This window comes from Rhincodon typus, chromosome 14 (genome assembly GCF_021869965.1).
Source record: "Rhincodon typus isolate 14 chromosome 14, sRhiTyp1.1, whole genome shotgun sequence".
Classification (NCBI taxonomy): domain Eukaryota; kingdom Metazoa; phylum Chordata; class Chondrichthyes; order Orectolobiformes; family Rhincodontidae; genus Rhincodon; species Rhincodon typus.
Genome location: NC_063345.1, coordinates 54,241,367 through 54,262,601, shown reverse-complemented (window position 1 = coordinate 54,262,601; position 21,235 = coordinate 54,241,367). Strand labels below are relative to the sequence as shown.

At 39.7% G+C, this 21,235-nt stretch overlaps 1 protein-coding gene across 2 annotated transcripts in view; it reads right to left on the bottom strand.

Moving 5' to 3' along the window:
• The window catches only part of LOC109920343 (protocadherin-20-like), a 48,920-nt gene that overhangs the window by 657 nt on the left and 27,028 nt on the right, over positions 1-21,235 (bottom strand). The window contains exon 2 of one of the 2 annotated variants that reach the window (XM_048605504.1): positions 4,733-6,920. In XM_048605504.1, the coding sequence (XP_048461461.1) occupies positions 4,733-6,920 (2,188 nt within the window). Of the gene's footprint in view, positions 1-996; positions 6,921-21,235 lie in introns of those variants that run through there. The other variant, XM_048605503.1, reaches the window with a different exon arrangement.

Genomic DNA, 21,235 nt, shown 5'->3' with positions numbered 1-21,235 from the left:
AAAGTTTTGGCAAAGATCTGTAGCTTGGGTTGTGGGTGAGGTTATTGACTTGCTCACCGAGCTGGCTTGCTCTCGTTCAGACGTTTCATCACCATGCTCGGTGACATCATCAGTGGAGCCTCCGATGAAGTGATGTTATTCTACTCCGCTTGGATTTGTTCTGTTTGGCCCATTATGGTGAGTAGTGTCATGTCCAGTTTTGATTTGTACGGGTTTGTATATGGGGTCCAATTCTATATGTTTGTTGATTGCATTATGGTTGGAGAACCATGCCTTTAGGAATTCCTGTGCTTATCTATATTTGGTTTAGGCTCCTATAGTTACTTTGTCCCAGTTGAACTGATGGCCTTCATTGTTTGAATGTACTGATATTAAGGAGAGTTTATCATGTAGTTTTGCTGCTAGTTGATGTTCATGTATTCTGATGGCTAGTTTCCTTCCTGTCTGTCCAATGTAATGTTTGTGGCAGTCATTGCATGGTATTTTCTAAATGTGTTGGGAATGGGGTCTTTAATCCTTCTAAGTGTTTGTCGTAGAGTGGCTGGGGGCTTGTGGGACATCATGATTCCTCGTGGTGTTAGGAGTTTTGTTGTCAGTTCCGATATGTTCTTGATGTAGGGCAGTGTGGCCAGTGTGTTAGGGTGTACTGTGTTCTCCTGTTGTTGTCTGTTTAGTAGGTAACTGCTGGTGAAGTTGCAGGGATTTCCGTTTATAGCGAGGATTTTGTTTCGGTGCTCTTTCTCTTTCCTGTGTCGTGTTAAGCATAGGAGGTTGAGGGGTGGCCTTACGGAGTTAACTGGGGTGTTGCAGTGCATCCTGACCCATTTAAATAGTGTCCTAATGCAGCTTTGTTTGTGCGTTGGGGTAATTGCTGTGGAAGTTGAGGATTTGATCAGTATGAGTTGCTTTTCTATATACTGAGGTTTGGAACTCCCTGTTGGTCATGCACTCAACTTTAACATCCAGAAACGGAAATTGATTGTTGTTTTCTTCTTCCCTTGTGAACTTAATCCCTGTGAATACGCTGTTGATGAGGTGGTGGGTCTCTTCTAATTTGTTGCGTTTAATAATCACAAATGTGTTGACTACGTACCGGATCTATGTACCGAAGTTTAGGTTGAATGCGGGGGGAGGATGGTGTGTTCTGATCTTCGCATCATTGCTTCTGCAATCAGTAGAATAACACCTCTTCATCAGAGGCTCCACTTATGATGACACCTAGCATGGTGATGAAACGTCTGAATGAGATCAAGCCAACTCGGCCAGCAACTCAACAACCTAGAACATGAGATGGTCTATCCAACGCACAAACCTTCCCCATTGAAACCCAATATAACACTGCTTGGGTTCTCTCCTATCAAAAATGGCAGCAGTCAGACTATACATATCAAGGACTTCCAGATTTAGCTGTACTTCTGCTTTACTGCAGTTGTAATTCTTTGTCAAAATGTAATGTCAATATTCACTGCCCCGTCAAAAATATCAACTGCAGATCTTATTCTTGCATTTGTATTTTGGCTGTCAGAATAAAATCCAAAAACCATCTCAATAAAAATCAATAAAAGAATGCTTTATTTGACCACAGTGATTATAAATCTTTCTGAAAGACTTAAGTATTTCTCCATAATTTGTTGAGCATGTGGGAGCACTGTTGTAACACTGCTGCTATTCAAAGTTATTTTTTTAATGTGGAGGCACTCATGGATCAAACTGTTGCTTGAAAAAGTTCTTGAGTCTTACATAATATGGATGATAGTGTGATGGGGGAATTCCCATCAGTCCATGCATTTACACATAAAAATCAAAGTATCCAATCAAAACGGAACTAAATATTGAAGATAGAGGCATTGGTTCATCATATAAGAAAACACTCTTTGAAGTGATGGTGTTTCCTGCTTTATTATAGTAAAGCAGAGAATTCATCTGGGCTGGATTTATCTCTTCTGGACAGTCATGAACTTCCACTTGTCCCTTCAGCTCAGCCCAACACATTTAGTTTTTTGGCGCGGGGGTTGGGGTGCAGCTTATGCTTATGCTTGCTAGCCTTCTAAAAGGATTTCTATTTGACCAATGCCCAACTGCAGAATCCCGGTGGGACTGTCACTGCATCACTTGAAGAATCCCCAAAGGTTATGGAAGTTACAGCTAGTTAGGTGTCAAGGGTGTTGCGTCAGGATTTATATATGGGGACAGGTTGAATCAGACGAGGGGGTAAGGATCTTAATGTATGACACAACCTACATGTGTGTGTAGGAATCCATATGTAGGGAGAGGTCAACACAGCTGAGTGTGGAATGTCCTTTATAAAGGAACTGCCAACATAGGTAACTATCTAGGAACATAGATGCAGGGGCGATAAGTCTTGCTAGTGGAGTGCGATCAATGATTTTGGGGGTTGGGAGTGTAGACAGATCATGAGCCATGGGGAGAGAGCAGTCAGTCAGTGGGAGATCAAGGAGGTGTGGAGTGTGTGGTCACAGTGTCAGATAGGCAGGGGACCAACGGTGTTTACAGGATTGTCAATTTGGCTGGGAGGAAGCTCATTCCTTCAAGCAGTGCTCCATGGTTTTGCAGAGGCCCAGGAAAACTGGCTGATGTGTTCAAAATAGAAAGCAGAATTGAATGGAGTCTTTGAGGCTCCTTAAAATGCTTTCGGTGGTCGACCCTTCAGTTGAGAACAGAGGAGGTCATTCTCCTCCTGTCCAGCTGACGATGGCGAAATTTTACTGCATTTCTTAAATGTGGGCACGGATTGCTCCTGGGACCTTGGCCTGATGATTTCTGAGGTAAGCCCGTCTGCACAATCCTCTTGGAGGTTGCTTGAGCCCCATCCAATTCAGAATGATGGGTGGGCTGCTCAGATAGGGAGACTAACTCGAGGTCCAAAGACTCAGATGGCTGGCAGCTCGCATTGAGAGAGAGTGTGGGTTTTGCCATTATTGATAGGTAAGTGTGAGAGCATGTCAAAATGGAGGTGTCCTTTGAAGACTTTAGAATGCTTAAAAATGAACAGCGGCCACAGCTGCCAGGTAAACATTGTGAAGGGAAATCTCCCACACGAGGTCGCCTCCAGCCACAGCTGTAGCACTTTGAAACTTGTAACTCTAGGGTGCAGATGGGATGCAACTACATCAGCTCTCACTGGTCTTCTGGCGTGTCACAGGGAGGCATGTGCTAGGCTTTGACCTCAGAGGGGCATGGAGAGTAGTTAAGGTGGAGCGCCTGCTGTGAAGCAGGTACTTGATGAATGATAAATTGTTATCCTTAGTTACCAAACACTTCCAAAAATGCTTCCATGTGTATGATAAGATTCAATTTATTAAAACTGGGAATAGACAGAAATTGAGGGGTATTGAGTCTGGACCTGAAATACTAATTTTTCACAAACAGTATTTGATTTTAAAATTATCCCTTGGGACTTGTACGTCCTTTCCTTCAGTTCTCGACCTTAGATCTATTATAGCCACTACCTCTGGTCTGTTGGCACCTGTTATATTTTGATTCAAGCAAGTGGCATTAACTAGGGCAGAGAGGAGGACAACTAGCGATCGTAGCCCTTCCCATTTCTTGATACTCACGACTGGTTAGTTGAGAAGGGGCAGCAGAGAAGTGTTCCTTTGGGTGATGGGCGAAATCAACGGTAAATTGAAACTGTGATAGATCATAGCCCACAGCATCCAATTGTGCCCCATTCTCCATTAATACATTGTCATGTTTTGGATTGGATTGCAGGCAAGGATTGAATAAATCAAACTTTCAGAAACCCAAATTAAAGCATCCCTCTGAATTATAAACAGTAACTCTAGACTATTGAAAATTCAACTGTTGTTGCTGTTGTGAACTACAAACTGGACCACTTTTGCAATACAAAAATGGCTGTCTAAACGTAATTTAACAGAAGCTTCGAAATACAAACTTGGTTTTGGCACACTGATAAGATATGAAGGAAACAAATGAGCACTGTAAGAAACGTGTCTTTCACAGAATGTTCAGTCCATGATGAAGAAAGTTAGCTCCAATAGTTTAACAAACCAAGTTAATAGTTCTTTAGTTTTGTGCTGAATTCTCCTGTAACATTTTATAAGAAAAATGACATCAAGAAAAGTGCTAGGCTACCCCAGGTTCCTATGTATGCCAGATTTCTCAGTAGTACGTATTCATGGTTTTGTTAGCACATAATTTTATGACAAAATGTTATAAATATATATATACATATATATTTAAGAAAGATAAAAATGTCCTTGAAATGCAGTTTATTATTTTAAGTAAACTACAAAGTCATTCTTCATATGTTTACTGCAGTCTTTCCTGTGTTTTCTTGAACAAGTTTTTGAGTTCTACAACTGTTCATCATTCCAGTCTTTTGTATAATAGTCAAGATTTATTTTTAATGGTATCTTGGCATCTATGTAAAGTTCTTTTTTTTTGCTTTTCTTTCTCATGCTTAGAAGCATACAAAGAGAAATGGTAAAGAAAATAATAGAGACAATGATCATTGTGATTGCAATGGGAATGATTGGAGGTGAACAGGGGATGTCTAATGTCTGTAACAATGGGCATGGATTTGGTTCAGTTTGCATTTCTTCTGTGAAAACAGTTCGTCTGTGCAACAAGTCTTCCAAGTAACTTTTATTACTCACAGTCTCATTGACAAACAAATTGACCATGACTGTGGAATGGAGAGGCTGGGGTTGCCCAAGATCACTGACTTTTACGAGTAGTTGATACAAACCATAGTCTTTGCTCAACAGTTTCTCTTGCAATGTAATATTTCCTGTCGCTGTATTAATTCCAAACACATGAGGAGCAGGACCATTCCTCCCAACAATAGTGTAAGTCATGACGGCATTAATACCAGCATCATAGTCAATGGCATAAATCTCAGCCACTGCGGTTCCTTGGGGTGTGTTAGGGGGCACAAGAAGCCATGATATGTTTGACTGAGGAAGTAATACAGTTGGAGGATTATCATTTATGTCCAAAACAAATACAGTTATTTTTGCTGTTGCGGAGAGAGGTGATCTCCCACCATCCACAGCCTCAACCCAGAATACATGCATGGTATGTTTCTCTCGATCGACTGAAGAATTGCAACGTAATATCCCTCTGGTGTTGTCCATTAAAAAATGGCTACTACTATTCAGGATGGACACAGTAACATTACCATTAGCCCCTTCGTCTAAATCTGTTACATTGATGACTCCAATTTCACCATGTCTCGGGAAGTTTTCTGGAATAAAGAATGTATAGTCATTGGTGAGGAAGGAGGGTGTGTTATCATTCTGGTCCAAGACATGAATGATTACAATAGTGCTTCTCTTTCTGGGAGGAATTCCATGGTCAACAGCAGAAACAGAAAACCTATACAGTTTGTCTTTTTCCCTGTCCAAAGCGGTGGACACTATTAAATTTCCCGTGATTTGTTCAATTGAAAAGATGGGTAAAGCATCAGGTCCCAAGTGGTAAGTCACTTTCCCATTCTGGCCGCTGTCAGCATCTGTTGCTGAGATCTTCAGTAAAAAAGCTCCTGGTATATTGTTTTCTTCAATGGAAGCCTCGAAGGAGCTTTGGCAAAATTCTGGGGAGTTGTCATTTTCATCAGTAATCTTAACATGTATTGTTAGTTCATGAAGACTGTGAGGATCTTCTGCCTTAATTACAATCTTATATTGGTTTTCAAGCTCATGGTCTAAAAGCTGTGATGTGACTACAAGATGCTTATTTCTTGACCTTTCGTAGGGTTTTAAATAGAAAGGCACATTGCCGCTGATATAGATTGTCCCTTTTAAATAATGATCTGGGTCAGTTACCTCGAGGAGAGCAATTGGGGTATTATCAGGTGCAGTCTCTTTCAGGTAAATCACACCATCTGCCTGGTTAGCTATATAGCTGATCTCCAACTTTGGACTGTATTTGCTGCTGTGCATGACAGACACTGTAATTTGAACTATAGCTGGGGCACAGCCTGGACCATTAGCTAATACTGTGAGTTTATGTATAGGAGATATCTCTGGATTTTTATTTCCAGAAAACGTGATAAGCCCAGTGTCACTATGTAAGGTAAATAGTTTCTTGGATATCTCCTGAACTCGATTGCCATAAGAATAGCTGATTTCAGCATTGGGGCCTAGATCTGCATCAAAGGCATGTAGCTGCGTCACTACACTATTGGAGGACATGTTTTCAGGGATCTGAATATCAAATTCTGATACATTAAAAATGGGGCAGTTATCATTAATGTCTTGAATGTTGATCAGAAGTGTGGCTGTTCCAGATAAAGGGGGTACACCGCCATCCACAGCCACAATTTTCATTTCATACAAGTCCTTCACCTCCCTGTCTAATGGTTGATGGACAACAATGGAGGGTGTTTCACCATCATTCAAGCTGAAAATATTTTGGCTATTTTCAAGATAATAATGTTTAATGCTGTTCTCTCCAGTGTCATTGTCAGTTGCATAATAGTCAATTCCAAACGATGTACCTGCAGCTGCATCTTCTGGAATAGAAAGTTTCATCACTTGTTCTGCAAAATACGGTGCATTATCATTGACATCCAGGATGACTATCTTAACTTTCACCATTTGCAGATACTGATCAGCACATAGAATAACCACATTGACTTCTTGGACACAAGGATCACCACGGAATTCGACTGGACATAAGGTTTCTCTGTCGATTCTCTGCTTGGTTGTATATAGCTCTCCACTCTCATGCCTGAGAATCACATAATCCATTTCTTTCATGAATTTGTAAGCCAGTGAATCACAGGTAGTAACTGATGTCAAAAGTATATCTGTGGCTATGTTTCCAATAAAAACTCCTTCATTTTCATTCTCTCGCACTTTATATTCCAGTTCTATGGCCAGGTGACTGTTTATCTTGTGGCAGAGTATCATCAGAACGATATAGATTAGTTTCTGTGGAACAAAATGTTAATTATTGAAGGAGATGATAATACATGTTTCACTTGATTTTGCCACTGTGGATTTCAAAAACAAATGAAAACATTCTCATCTTAATACTTTATACATTTTTTTTAGATTGCAAAAATTTGGAAGGAAATGCAGTAATATAATTTAAAACACCCAGTGCTAACAATCAATAGTCACATTATCAAATGCTGACATGGAGAACCCAGGTTCCTTAGCAAGATATTGGCTAAGCTGCGCCCTTAAATCTACAGGGTTTCCCACAACACTTTGGAAGATACCAATTAATCAGATGATGGTCCCACTGATGTGGAGAAATTGCCAACTGATAAGCACCATCTGAACCATAATGGAACTATGGTGCAACAGAAAGAGTAAGTAGGAAGACGTCAATGACTTGAAATTGGTAAGCAGGATGAGGGATCTGCAGGAAATAAATTGGAGTTAATACAGGGAAGAAAAAAATGGGATAGACTGCGCTGGTGCAGGCAGTGAACAAATAGGGGTGTAGGATAGGTGTGTAGAATAAAAAGATTGAAATTATAGTGAGAGGAACTGTAATTAAAATTAATTAAGCTATATCTGCAAATTATGTGCATTGTATCCATAGAACAAAAGGAGAACTGGAGGCAATAATGTGTTGTAAGAAACCAGATACAGTCGTGATTGTTAAGAGATGGCTCTGTAAATATCAGGACTGGAAATTAACCATTGCAAAACATAAGTTTAGAAAGATGTTTTGTAGCACAGGGCACGAGCTTTGCTCAAAAAGGATGTATCTTGTCAAAGCTTTTCATCTTGCACTTCCTGGATAATTTGGAAGAATGACAATGTGAAAGGAAAGCAACATTTATTTACAGTCTGGGAAGAGATTGCTCATTGATCGACAAGCAGATTCTGGTTGATAGAGGCATTGCAATAGAGAATGCACCAATTGGTGATCGCTAGTTAACCTTTGAACTTTGTTTAAATTTAAACCAGGCAGGTTTACTATGCTTCATCAAGGCATTACGCCTGAGAAATAAACTTGAGAATGGCTACCACCAGTTTGTTTATTTGAAATTAGCTCAAACAAGTGGATTTTTGTTGTTATTTAAATCAAACATAATGTAACAAATGCTGAGTTCAAAGCTGAGCTATCATCTGTCAAGTCAACGGCACATGATTGAATGGGTGTGTAAACTTGTTTTTTTCAATTAAATTAATACTGCAATGTAACGTAAGTTTAGCAATTGATACAACAGGAGGTGGGTCTGGCATTATCTAAGGAAAGTTCACCATTCATAAATGAAAGAAATTTCAGAAAATTTGGTCCAAATACCAAATTATATGTTTTGCTATTTTGTCTTGATGTCCATGTACATTGAGTAAATTTATGATTTATTGAAAGTATTTCATACTCTTAGACAACCTCTCTGTTATGTTTCCTTTTGTTGAACAAAAACTAAAGAAGAATAAAGGACATTACAACACAGGAACAGGCTCTTTGGTCTACCATGTGCCAGCAGATGATGCCTTTCTAAACTAAATCTTTCAGCCTCAGTGCGGTCCATATCCCTCTATTCCCTGCCTATTCATGTATCAGTCAAGATGCATCTTAAATATTGCTGTTGTATCTGTTTCGTCCACCTCCACTGCTTGTGTGTTCCAGGCACTTACCTGTGTAAAAGAAACTTGCTTCTCACATTTCCTTTAAAATTTCTCCCTTTACCTGAGACCCACGTCCTCTAATAATTGACATTTCTACACTGGGAAAGAGATTCCGACTATCCGTCCTATCCATGCCTCTTGTCATTTTGTAAATTTCTATCAGGTGGCACCCCCCCCACAACTCAGCCTTCAACGTTCAAGTGAAATGAAACCAAGTTTGTCCAATCTGTCCTCAAAGCTAATAACCTCCAAACCAGGTAACATCCGAGGAAACCTTTTCTGTACCCTTTCCAAAGCCTCCACACCCTTCTGGTAGTGTGGTGACCAGACTGTATGCAATATTCCAGATGTGGCCCACCTAAAGTTCTATACGGCTGCAACCTAACTTGCCAATTTTTATACTCTGTGCCCTGACTGATGAAGGCAAGCATGCCATACACCTTCTTGACTACCTTATCCACCGTATTCCAGTTCACTTCTCAGGGGCAATGCTTAGGCCAATCATAGTTAATTTTCCAGGTTTAAATTTAAACAAATCTTGGCAATTAACTTGCGGTTTCCATCTAAATGGTGTATTAAAGTTTTAGCAAAGATCTGTAGCTCGGTTTGTGGGTGAGGTTGCTGATTTGCTCGCCTATCTGGCTTGCTTCTGTTCAGACATTTCATCACCATGCTAGGTGACATCATTGGTGAGGCCTCCGATAAAGCGATGTTGTTCTACTCCACTTGGAATTTTATACTGTCCGGTCCGTTATGGTGAGTAGTGTCATTTCTGGTTTTGTTCTGTAGGGGTTAGTATATGGGGTCGAATTTTCTATGTTTGTGGATTGCATTAGGGTGAGAAACAAACATTAGCTAGCAGCAAAACGACACGACAAACTTTCCTTAATATCAATACACTTGGACAATGAAGGCCATCAGTTTAACTGGGACAATATAACTACAGTAGTCCAAGCCAAACATAGACACGCACAGGAATTCCTTGAGGCATAGTTCTCAACTCATAATGCAATCAACAAACATATAGAATTGGACCCCATATACAAACCCACACAGAACAAAAACAGAAATGACACTACTCACCATAATGGGCCGGACAGTATAAATTTCAAGTGGAGTAGAATAACATCGCTTCATCGGAGGCCTCACTGATGATGTCACCTAGCGTGGTGACGAAACGTCTGAACAAAAACAAGCCAGCTCGGCGAGCAAGTCAACAACTTCACTGGTATATTTTCCACGGCAATGCCTCTGCCAATCAGTGACAAAAACAAAGTTGCTGGAAAAGCTTAGCAGGTCTGGCAGCATCTGTGGAGGAGAAAACAGAGTTAACGCTTCGGGTCCGGTGACCCTTCCTCAGAACAATCAGTGTTCAATCAGTGTTCACTTCCTAGCCAATCAGTATTCTCTTGACAGAATAGTTTTGTTTTTACTTTTAGTTTTAATATTTCTGGTGAATTTTCTTTGCATGATTAAAAGCTTTGACAAAATGTGCCTTTTTTTTAGTAAAACCCATAGGTTGAAAAATGGACAAAGTCAGAATGATACCAGTTTATAGTTTAACAGGATTATAACTTGCTGTCATGTGATACCAGTCACCTGATGAGGAAGCAGCACTCTGAAAGCCTGTGATTTCAAATAAACCTGTGTGACTTCTGACTTTGTCCATCCTAGTCCAGCACTGGCTCCTCCACATTTTGAAAAATGGAAAGGAAGAAAAGGAAGCATTGGCATTGGCATTGAATTTATTTGAGGTAATATAATGAATGTACGGAAGAGTGACACTGCTATCTGTAAAGCAGAATCCATACCGATAGAAAGAATAGATAAAAGGGAAAAGATTAATCACACTAATGGGAGTAATTTATAGAGCACTCAGAGCATGGAAGTGAGGTTGGAAGGGTGTGCTTCAAACAAATTCGGCAAATGATTAAGAAAATACATAAGTTAATGGTCATGGGAAATTTCAACTAATCTGACAGCATTTAGACAGATTTGTGAAGAGGATAAGGGAATGCAAATCCTACAAATTGGATTCCTTTCTAACTTCGTATGATCAGCTTGTTTATCAAGATATTCAATCACACGGTCCTCTGAATATCCAGATCTACTCTCTGTCAACTGTCTCACATTCTTTCTTGTGTTATTGTCTAGTATGCATTGATCCTGAGCAATTGCTTAAACTGTTTTGGATCTTTTTTGAAGATGTGAATTTGGGCACAATCTCACACACAATCCCCAACCTCAAATCGTGGCTTCCTTGAGCCCATTCGTTTGTCAGTATATATTTTTGCTTCTTGTTGGTTTGCAATTTTATCTGGTTTTATTTTGACATTCCCATTAACTGGTGCTGAGCGTTTAATAATGGTTGGTGGCATGCAAAAGTTATAATTTATCAGAGGTTGGTCAATGATTTTCCAGTCAGAGCGTATGGGATGGATCGATATTTGTGAAATAAGATATGGATGGCTTGTTCTAACAAATTCTTTTCTGACATGCTAGTTCTTAGACTGCCCTTGATCATCCTGTTAAATTGCTCAATGCCACCATTTGTTTGTGAGTTGCTTTGTATTTTTGGCTGGTGATTAATTCCATAATTTGGTAGGAACTCTGTGAACTGACTGGAAACATAATGTGGTCTATTGCCTGTAGTGGTAGACTCCGGCAAATCCCATTTTATAAATGACTTGTATGAAATGAATGAAGTGGTGATTATTGAATTCATTGTAGCAATTTCCTACAATTTTTTCCACAGATTATCGACAGCAGGCAAAAAATATTGTTTGCCGGGGTTTCTTTGCCTTCTCTAAAAGCCTCTATGAGGAGGTGTTACCATGGTTTTGTTAGCATTGGATTGGCTGTAGAAGTATGGGATATAGTTTGTAGTGACTGGAACCAGTTGAATCTTGTTGATTACGAGATCCTTGATTGGGATTGTTAACCTTGGCCAATCAGGAATGCCCTGGCTGATCAATGTAACCAGGAGGTTAAGCTTGGGTGTCCCTGGAAAATGAGCATGTGGTGTCCACAAGCATTCTTGATGCCTTTAGGGAGAGGTGCGCACTGCAGGGGCTGGAGAGTTCTATTTCCCATTCCAATCCTATTTCGATTTAGTCTTTACCCTCCCCCTCATTTTCTCGTTCACATAAACATTGTGCATACCAGGGCTTTGCTTGTCACTGGTTCCTTGGCCACATGGGTGCTTTCTTGGTGGTGGAGTATTTATAGAAAAAAGAAAAAAAAACCCAGGAGGTTTAGAATCTCCTCAGTTCAGGGGGACTGACTCCGAGCTGGCTGATCACAAGTAAATAAAGGGTGACTTGGTGACAGGATACCAGCCTCTGCGCAGTTATTTCAAAGTTTAACTTTTTTTTTTCTCCATTGCGTGTGCTACACAGTTTCTAAAGAGCTCTTCTGTATAATAAACGATTGTTGCCACCAGAACGCTTCATGGAATTATTGTTCTGTTTTAACATCAGTCAGACCTCCTTCATGGTCAACTCGCAACATACATTGCTGTTGAGTTTTTGAGATAACTTCTTGAGTTCCATATATAATAGAGTTGTTGTCAAATAATGCAAGCTCATTGTGTTCATTACCTGGATGGTTGCAGCTTCGACATGAGTCAAGAAGCTCGACACAATCCAGGGAAAATAGCATACTTCATTGTGATGCTGTTCCCTATCTTAAACATTCACTGCTTCGATCCTTGGCACCAGAGACAGGCATGTGTGTACGATCTACAGGATGCACTGCAACAAGTCTCCAAGCTCTTTTGACAGCACCTGCACAGGAACATCAGCACCTTCAATATTCCCCCCAAGACACACCATCACTAGTTGAAAATATATCATCTTTCCCTGTGAAAGAGTAGTAAAACAAAACTGTTGTACAAGACAGTTCTTCCTCTAATTCAGGGTGCCTGGAAGATTTTAGGGACAGGCAGTTTCTACAAGATGCTTTCTGTCATAGATGCCTGCCTTCAACCGTTCTCATGTAATAAGATTAGCAATTGTATGTGAAATCAACAATTCCACCGTCTTCTATGTCACATGTCCCTCACACTTTCTCATGCTGAATATGACAGTGACATGGCTAAGCAGTAATAATAATTTACTGTTACTTGTATTTATGAAAATACAGTTAATTGTGTATAAATTGCCATAATCCAGCACCATTTTAATTACATAAACTGTAAAAAGAAATAATTCACACAAAGTTGAGACAAAAGTCATTTTTTTGTTTCATCCGCCGCTGTTTGATTTCTTACGTGTCTACGGGACACCACGCTCACTTCGCAGCCATCAAAGCTGTCCCTGAGGCTGCAACATTGAAGCAGCCACCGCGACCGTGGACCGGACCCAGGACACCGCCTCTGCCAAAGCCGCCTCATCGCCGCCGATACACCGGACACAGTCATAGCCAGCAAACTCCCAACACAGTTGCATGAACCTGTTACTCAACTTCAAAGCCAAAATGATGAAGATGTCTGAATACTGTACGGGATTGAGGTTTATGACCAGATCCTGATACGGTGAACAATGTGGTCATCACTTTGCACTCACTGCAGAAAGTGAACTTTCTACCTGGGAGATACATGTGCCAATGTTCTCAAATGTAGATGCTCATTAATGTGCATGATACATATGATTGGTCATTTGCTTTTACTGTGTACGGCTCCTACTGCATTTCCTGACGCATGTTGAGATATACATATTTACCTGTGGGACAAAATGCACCAGGACTTTTAGCAATGCTATCTTCACCTTTTAACATGTCAAACAGCATTTTGCTGTGCATTTGACCGTTCTTATTGTGAATTTTTGTGCAGTAGCTTTTGAAGAACCGTTATACTCTGTGTACTTAGGAACGACTTGTGATGGAAGCTGGTTGTGCTGATGTCAGCTCTTTCATGTTAAATCATGTTAGGAGCTCATGAACAACATTGATGTTGTCGTGTATAGATTTTATTTCAGCTTCAGTCATTCAGTACCCTAAAGTCAATCTTGGGTGCTGTGATTGTACAGTTGACCTTTTTTGAGTGTGGAATTGTGTTGTGCTTTTGAGTGATCACTGCGAATATCTACTGATTGTGTTCTACTATGTCTATTCTATAGACAATGGCACTGCTAAATAGGTTAAACATCCTTTCAACATCTAACAAGAGTGAAGAAATGTTCTTCTGAAATGCACGAGATGCTGATATTCCGTCATTGAGAATTCTGCAGTACAGTACTGATATGTACCTTTGTTAGGAAGAAAACCTCTAAGTTACCAATATTGCTCTGCTAGTGGCATCTGAAGATAATCATGTTGCATGTCAAGCGTGGTGAAGACTGTAGGATTTATCAAATAATGCTGATCAATCTTGGAAAGAAGGAAGTAGATATTTGTCAGGAAAAATTGCTTTATTCACCACCTTAATGTCCGTGCGCATTCTAAGTTGACCATTTTTTTGATTGAGCAAACTGTAGGTTTGATGATTATGGCAATGTCTGTTTCTGAATGTTTCCAGTTTTGTGACACTTGAGCATGGATTGCAAATGATGACCATCTCAAACTTTCTGAATTTGTGGAATAGCCATGTCAATTTGAGGAGCGTGATAGTAGCCCTTAGTCTCAAGTCTGATATGTAAGAATGGATAAGGTCATAAGACAAAAGGTCATCAATAACAGACATGAGTGCTTTGATCAGGTCATCACACTTGTAAACAAGCTTATCAGACAGGTTTAGCAAAATAAGACATCGGTCTTTGGCTATGTAGAGCTAGTGAGTTTTGAAGCGTGATGCACTGGGACTGTGATTTTTTTTTCCCAGAAACCAGAATAATTGATTTGTCATAGTTTGTAGGGTGTCTGTAACAGGAGCAAGAACAAGTTGTGAAAATCAATAACGGGAAAATTTGTGATTTAAGTGTAAATACTTTCATGCTAATGTCAGTAAGAAGCAAACCTAAAATGCCTGCAATCTTGATTGAGCAAGCCTTTTCTTCCAAAGAAAAGTCATATTTGGGCTCAAAACATTAAGTTTGTTTCTCTCTCTACAGATATTGTCAGATCCTGCTGAGTTTCTCCAGCACTTTCTGTTCTTATTTCAGGACTTCAGCATCCATAATACTTTGCATTTGCCTTAAAATGACCTGGCTGTGTGTGGATACTCTGACATCTCTGAAATTTTACTTAGCCTGAAGTATTTTTCAAGCGTACTTACTGGCTTTCAAATGTATCTGTTTTCTCTGAGCATCTTATGTCACATGCTTATGGGTTGTTTCTCCTGAAGTGAAGCAGGTTTGAATCCCAATTGATCCCAAAAAAATGGGAGAATCTCCCAGCAAAATAAAGTTGCTGGAACTGACAATTTAAAAACTTTTTTTCCTTCAGCTTTATCATCAGTTGTGTTCTATACCTCAGAGCCATGGAATTGCCACATTAGTATCTATGTCTAACAAAATATTTTATTTATAATGCTTTTGTGCTGCTTGTGCTTCTAAATCCTAGCTTGCAGCCTAGTTTCTGTTTCACATTGCAATGAATACACACTGAAGAGTCAATGGCCACAAATAAGCAAACACCAAGTGGTTAAACAATTGAACCTTACAACAAAGCCTGCAAAAAAAAATTGGATGGTCACCATTATAAGGAAGAAAGGAGAGAATATTTTGTTTAAATCCTCAAAGCACATTTACTATTTCAGTGTAACTGGAGTAAACTAAAATATCCTAATCTGTTTATATCAACAGGTTGATTCACAATAGTGTTGAATGGGTTAAAATATCTGGGCTCTAAATGTAATCATTCATTTTGGCGGATCTAATATCACTTAAAACAATGACCAATTTTGGTGTCTGAACTGATCAATCTCAAGTGATAGAGTGCGCCACTTGTCAGTGTGTGTGTTTACTGTACTGGAACATTTACTGTGATATATGGTACATGGAAATTTTAATTTGCATCAATACAGATTTGCGTTGACAGAAGTACTCCAGTATATATACAGAAGATATTACCAATGTCTTTGTGACATATTGAAAGCTTCTGCTTGCTATTTTGTTTTTCAACAGCGCTGCGATTCTATCATTTTTACATATTGGAAAACCATTTATTGTGTAGACACTGATATAATTGGTAAAAACTCTTCCAGTTCTTCATGGTTTCAATTTCGGATGAACGTAGAAATTTGACATCTAGTTAAAAAAATGCTTTAACATTGAAATAGAATACTTCTAAAACTGGGTTGTCTCCAAAGTTGTACAAATAAGGCTCCTCCATGTTTGAAGAGCTCCTGCAGGATAAAATACTTGTCTCATGTATTGATATTGTGGAACTGATTTTCATCCGCTTGATACCCTGTGAATGTTATTTCTACTGTTCCAGGCAAAGGGAACACAGCTTAGAAACTTGACTCATTAGAGCCTAGACCACTTTATGATTGACAATGCAATTCATAGGTGAGATATTCCCATCTAAGCTATCAATGTGGTAATTGGGTGAAAAGTGTTTTGAAAGTGCTCCAAGCATCACTCTCATCAGTTTCTGACAAACAGACAATCCACGAGAGGACGATAAAGATTGAAGTATTTGAAAGGAGCTCCCATTACATCTGGGCAAATACTATGGGTCAGAGAGAAACCTTTTGTCTTGACTTTTGAGAGTATATCATCAGAATGCTTCTAAGCTGGTAGCAGCTAAGATTTTGTACAGTTTTTTTTTTGTTTCCACCAATCAGAAGTATTTCCCTGGTCCGGTTGTGATCTTACTTCCATAAAATCAAGTAGGTTCAAATGCATGCGATAATATAAAGGTCTGAATTCTTACGTCAAAAAAACCCTTTGGTATAATGAATTTTATGTCAATCAGGATTATGCAACTAAATACATGATTCTGCTATCAATAAGAGAGTTGAAACCAGTTTAGAATGAATGTATAGAGAGAGAGAGAGAGATCTTAGATATTGTACTGGAGAGATATATTTAATAACCTATTAAGTACACTAATAATAAAGGAGTGTTACAGCATATTAAGAGTTGAAAAGGCTGAGAGATAAGGACTAAATAGTGTCAGGGACACACACCCACAGCCTGAGTCACTTCACAGTATTGCTACCAGCAATGTGCAAGCTTTAAAGCACGAGATAAAGCCAGCGGCAGCTTGAAAACATATCTCTAGAGCTAGGATCTGAAATGAAAACACAGTCCACAGACCATGACCTAAGGCTTTGAAAAAAAAAACTGGAAAAGCAGAAAACTCCAAAGGTAGGGAAAAGGACCTTTAGGGGATTTTGATTACATGGCTACAGAGCAGGACATCATGAAAGGCAGGAAATAATCATCTCAAAGGTCTTCTAAGTCCAGTCAGAAACTAGCAGTACTCTGGAGAAAAAAAAACACAGGTTGGGATCACTTCAACAATAAGAAGGAAATACCTTATTGCTACCAAGGTCAGTCAGGCATGATAATCGTATGGATGGTATCTTCAGTAACAAGTCGCCATTGCCCCAGCGATTTGGTTATGAGGAAGGCCCACAATGAGAACAGAAGTGAAAGTTCTGGAGGCAGCAGCTTCAGCATCATAGAAATGGATTCAGGTTTGCATGCAAAGGAGCAGCCCCATGAGGTCATGTTTTTATATGTTGTGTGTCTAATAACTGATGATTTTCTGGTAAGATGAAGCATGGAAGAAACTACCACAGAGTATGGAGCATCAATGTAAGCATTCAATGCAACTTTAAACCCAAAGAGGTTTCGTGACAGAAGGGCAAGACTTAATCAACAATGTCAATGTTTGAAGAATCAACACAAACCCTCTTTAATTATTTTATGTAAAGTCAGACATCACACGACACGAGGTTATAGTCCAACAGGTTTATTTGAAATAACAAACTTTCGGAGTACTGCTCCTTTGTCAGGTGAAGTGATGAAGGAGCAGCAGTCTGAAGGCTTGTGATTTCAAATAAACATGTTGAATTGTCATCTGGTGTTGTGTGACCTCTGACTTTGTCCACCCTCATCCAACACCGGCACCTCCACATCATGATTTTATATAATTTAGCAGAATATTGTGGGTCTGGAGATTTGAAAGATTAATTAGAGACTGTACATTAGTTAGTGTGAGGGATGAGAAATTCTTAAAGTATTTTCAATCCAAAGCGGATTTAACAAATGAACAGGTAATCCAATTTGTGTAGGGTGCACCTGGGGACCCTGTAGCCTTCTGGACTTAATATTGAGTTCAATAACTTTAGGGCTTGAGCTCTCCCATGCCCTTACCCTAACCCCACATCCCAGGCCTTGTTATCACATTGTCTGCTATTACACAGACCCATTATTAGCCACTAACAATCCCCATTAATAGTTATTCACCCTCCTAGCCAAATTGTTATCTACTCCTTTGTCTGTCCAACTGTTCTTCACCTTCTTTGGGCCCTATCCCTATCTATCATTTACTCCTTATCCTGTCCCCTCACTCTATCTTCTGCATATAAACTGATACTTTCCTAGCTACCATCAATTCTGAAGGAGGGTCATCGGACCCGAAATGTTAACTCTGATGTCTCTTCACAGATGCTGCCAGACCTGCTGAGCTTTTCCGGCAATTTCAGTTTTTGAACCTAATTTGTGACACAGGCTGAAACTAAGGCCACAAATTGTTTACCACTCAGGAAACACTTTGGGATTTTTCTGACACGGTGAAATGATTAAACCTCAAGATGGTGTGATCATCCTTCCAAATGCTCACCAAAATATCAAAAGGGGAAATTAACATCATTGACCATAGTGAGTTGTTTGAGGTGTGCCTCCAAACAGAATCACAAGGGTAATGACTGTGCAGCAGGGGAAGCTGAGTGCTATAATTACATGTTAGCAACCTCTTCATCACCCCAAAAACAAAGAAAATGTCCTGCAAAAAAAGGAAATTTGCAGAGAAATTGAAATCATACAACAGAGGAAGAAGTTCAAGATAGAGAACAAAAGATGAAAACAACATTCCTAAGGAAGGTCAAAGAGGGTAAAAACAGGTTCTACACCAATAACGTGAAGGTATAAGACTACAAGACAGAACTTCAACCTGTCACAGGATAAGTGTTTCAACACCAGCTGACAGCTTGCAATAGTTGAATTCTGTAAGCAACGTAAAACTCTAAGATCTAGGAGGTACACATTTTCATGTGTTAGGGCAAAACACCATTAAGCTTAGTCACAGAGGACAAAATGTCAGTGAAACATTACATATTCGGAGAAATCAGAATGCCTCACTGTTAGGCAAAATGCAGATCGTCATCTAGGTCTTTTAAAGAGAGTGGAATCAGGATGAAAGAAGGAAAAAGGGAGAAAATTTAAACAAAAATTTTAAAGCTATTTAAAGGTTTCGAACTTGAAGCAGGAGCATATTATGATGCAAGGAGATTCGAATTGCATCTCTCTGTACTCTCCTAGGAAAATTTCTCATCGTAAAATCTCAGTTAGCCAGCATGATTGTAACCAGAGTCGTATTTCCAATAACACTATGTTCTCTGATGAAAACAGCAAATGCTGCAGAAACTCAGCAGGTCTGGCAGCATCTGTGGAAAAAATAAAACAGATTTATTATTTCAATTACAATATAGCTCTTTCTCAAAGAGGAGTCGTATTGTAACTGTGTTTTTCTCTTCACAAATGCTGCCAGACCTCATAGAATTACGACAGTACGCGGCAGGCCATTTGGCCCAACAAGTCCACAATGTACCTCTGTAGATCATCCCACCCAGATTTATTCCCCTAATTTCCTGTGACTAACTCACCTAACCCAAACATCCCTGGACACTATGGGCAATTTAGTATGGCCAATCCACATAGCCCGCACATTTTGGACTGTGGGAGGAAACTGGAGCACCCGGAGAAAACCCACACAGACACAGGGAGAAAGTGCAAACTCCACACAGACAGTCGCCTGAGGCTAGAATTGAACCCAGGTCCCTGGGGCTGCAAGGCAGCAGTGCTAACCACTGAGCCACTCCACTAATTTCTGTTTATATTTCTATTTCTAGCATCCATACTATTTCGCTTTTATTTCAATGCTCTCAACAACTGTTCTAAAGACAAATGAAGAACTAAGATTCTCTTTGGATTTCAGTTACTTAAGGGAGTTTGGCAGAAAATCCACAGATAATAAGAATTGCAGATGCTGGAGTCAGAGATAACAGGATGGAGCTGGAGGAACACAGCAGGCCGGACAGCATCAGAGGAGCAGGAAAGCTGACGTTTTGGGTCTGGACCCTTCTTCAGAAATGGGAAAGTTACTGTTTTTGTGAACTCTGATCTTATTTTTCCTGTCAAAAGTTTACCAAAGTTGACAATAGCCAAGATTTTTCACAAAACTAGATTCCAGCAGTGGGTTCTGGCAGATACCCTTAGATCAAGAGTCGAAATTTCTGACAATATCCATGCAGGCAGTATTGCTTCAACCATCACCATTTGGCATCTTCTCTGCACCAGAGATTTTTGAAAGGCAAGTGTCTAGAACCCTGGAAGAGGAACAGGGAATCATTTGCCATATGGATGATATCCTTATATATGATAAAATGAACAAGAAAAAATGGCTTGATGGTCAGTGACATGGTAAAGGAACCGAGGCCTAAATTAGAAATATCAATTTTCTAGAATTAAAATTTTAGCACATATTACCCAAGACAAGGCATCGTGGCGTATCTAAGGAAGATACAGCCATCAGTGAGTTTCCTGTGCCAAACTGCATACATCATGTTATAGTGCTTTTCAGGCATGATGTATCAAGAGGGAAAGTTTATCTCCACCATAGCCAGATTTTCTCAAATCTTCAGAGTTTTGAATAAAAAGCCAGCACTGGCTTTGGAGTGAGAAACAGACTGCAGCTTTTGAAAGACGTAACTGAAGCTACTTTCTACAGGTATTTTATTAGATTACGCTTCAAGATTCTTCAAAACAGTATCTACAGATGTTTGTTCTACACAACTCTAGTGCAGTCCTTATCTGAAAGTGCAAACTAATGGGGCACAAAAACTAATCCATGTTATGTTGAGAGCTTTAATGAAGACTGAAGAGGTAAGCAGCCATAGAGAAGGATGTGTCAGCAGTTACTTGGAGAGATGAAGGGTGCAAATTGATACCGATCGCAAGTCTATTGTAAAATCATTCCAATAAAAAGAAATCTCGAAGAATGTTTGTACAGGTCCAAAGATTGATCACAGACTGAAGAGATAGAACCTTTGGAATAGGTCCATGTTTTCGTCAAGGCACGAGCAATGGCATTTACATGGTCAAGGGCAGTAGTGGATCGAACAGAGGAAGATCGTAATTTTTGTGGAAGAAGTAGAGACATATTCTATATCTATAACCAACCAGTGACTGAAGGCATACTTGCACAAATTCAAACTGCTCAAAATTCTGACAAGAGGTGCACAAAGGTCAGGCAATTTTGTCTGCAAGTCTGGTTGACGTATTGTCCATCGGCCTAAGTGCTGAAAATATACCATGACCAAAAACAACACTTGATAAGAGTATCAGAGATAGTTGGAACTGCAGATGCTGGAAAATCTGAGATAACAAGGTGTAGAGCTGGATGAACACAGCAGGCCAAGCAGCATCAGAGGAGCAGGAAGGCTGACGTTTCGGGCCTAGACCCTTCATCAGAAAAAATGA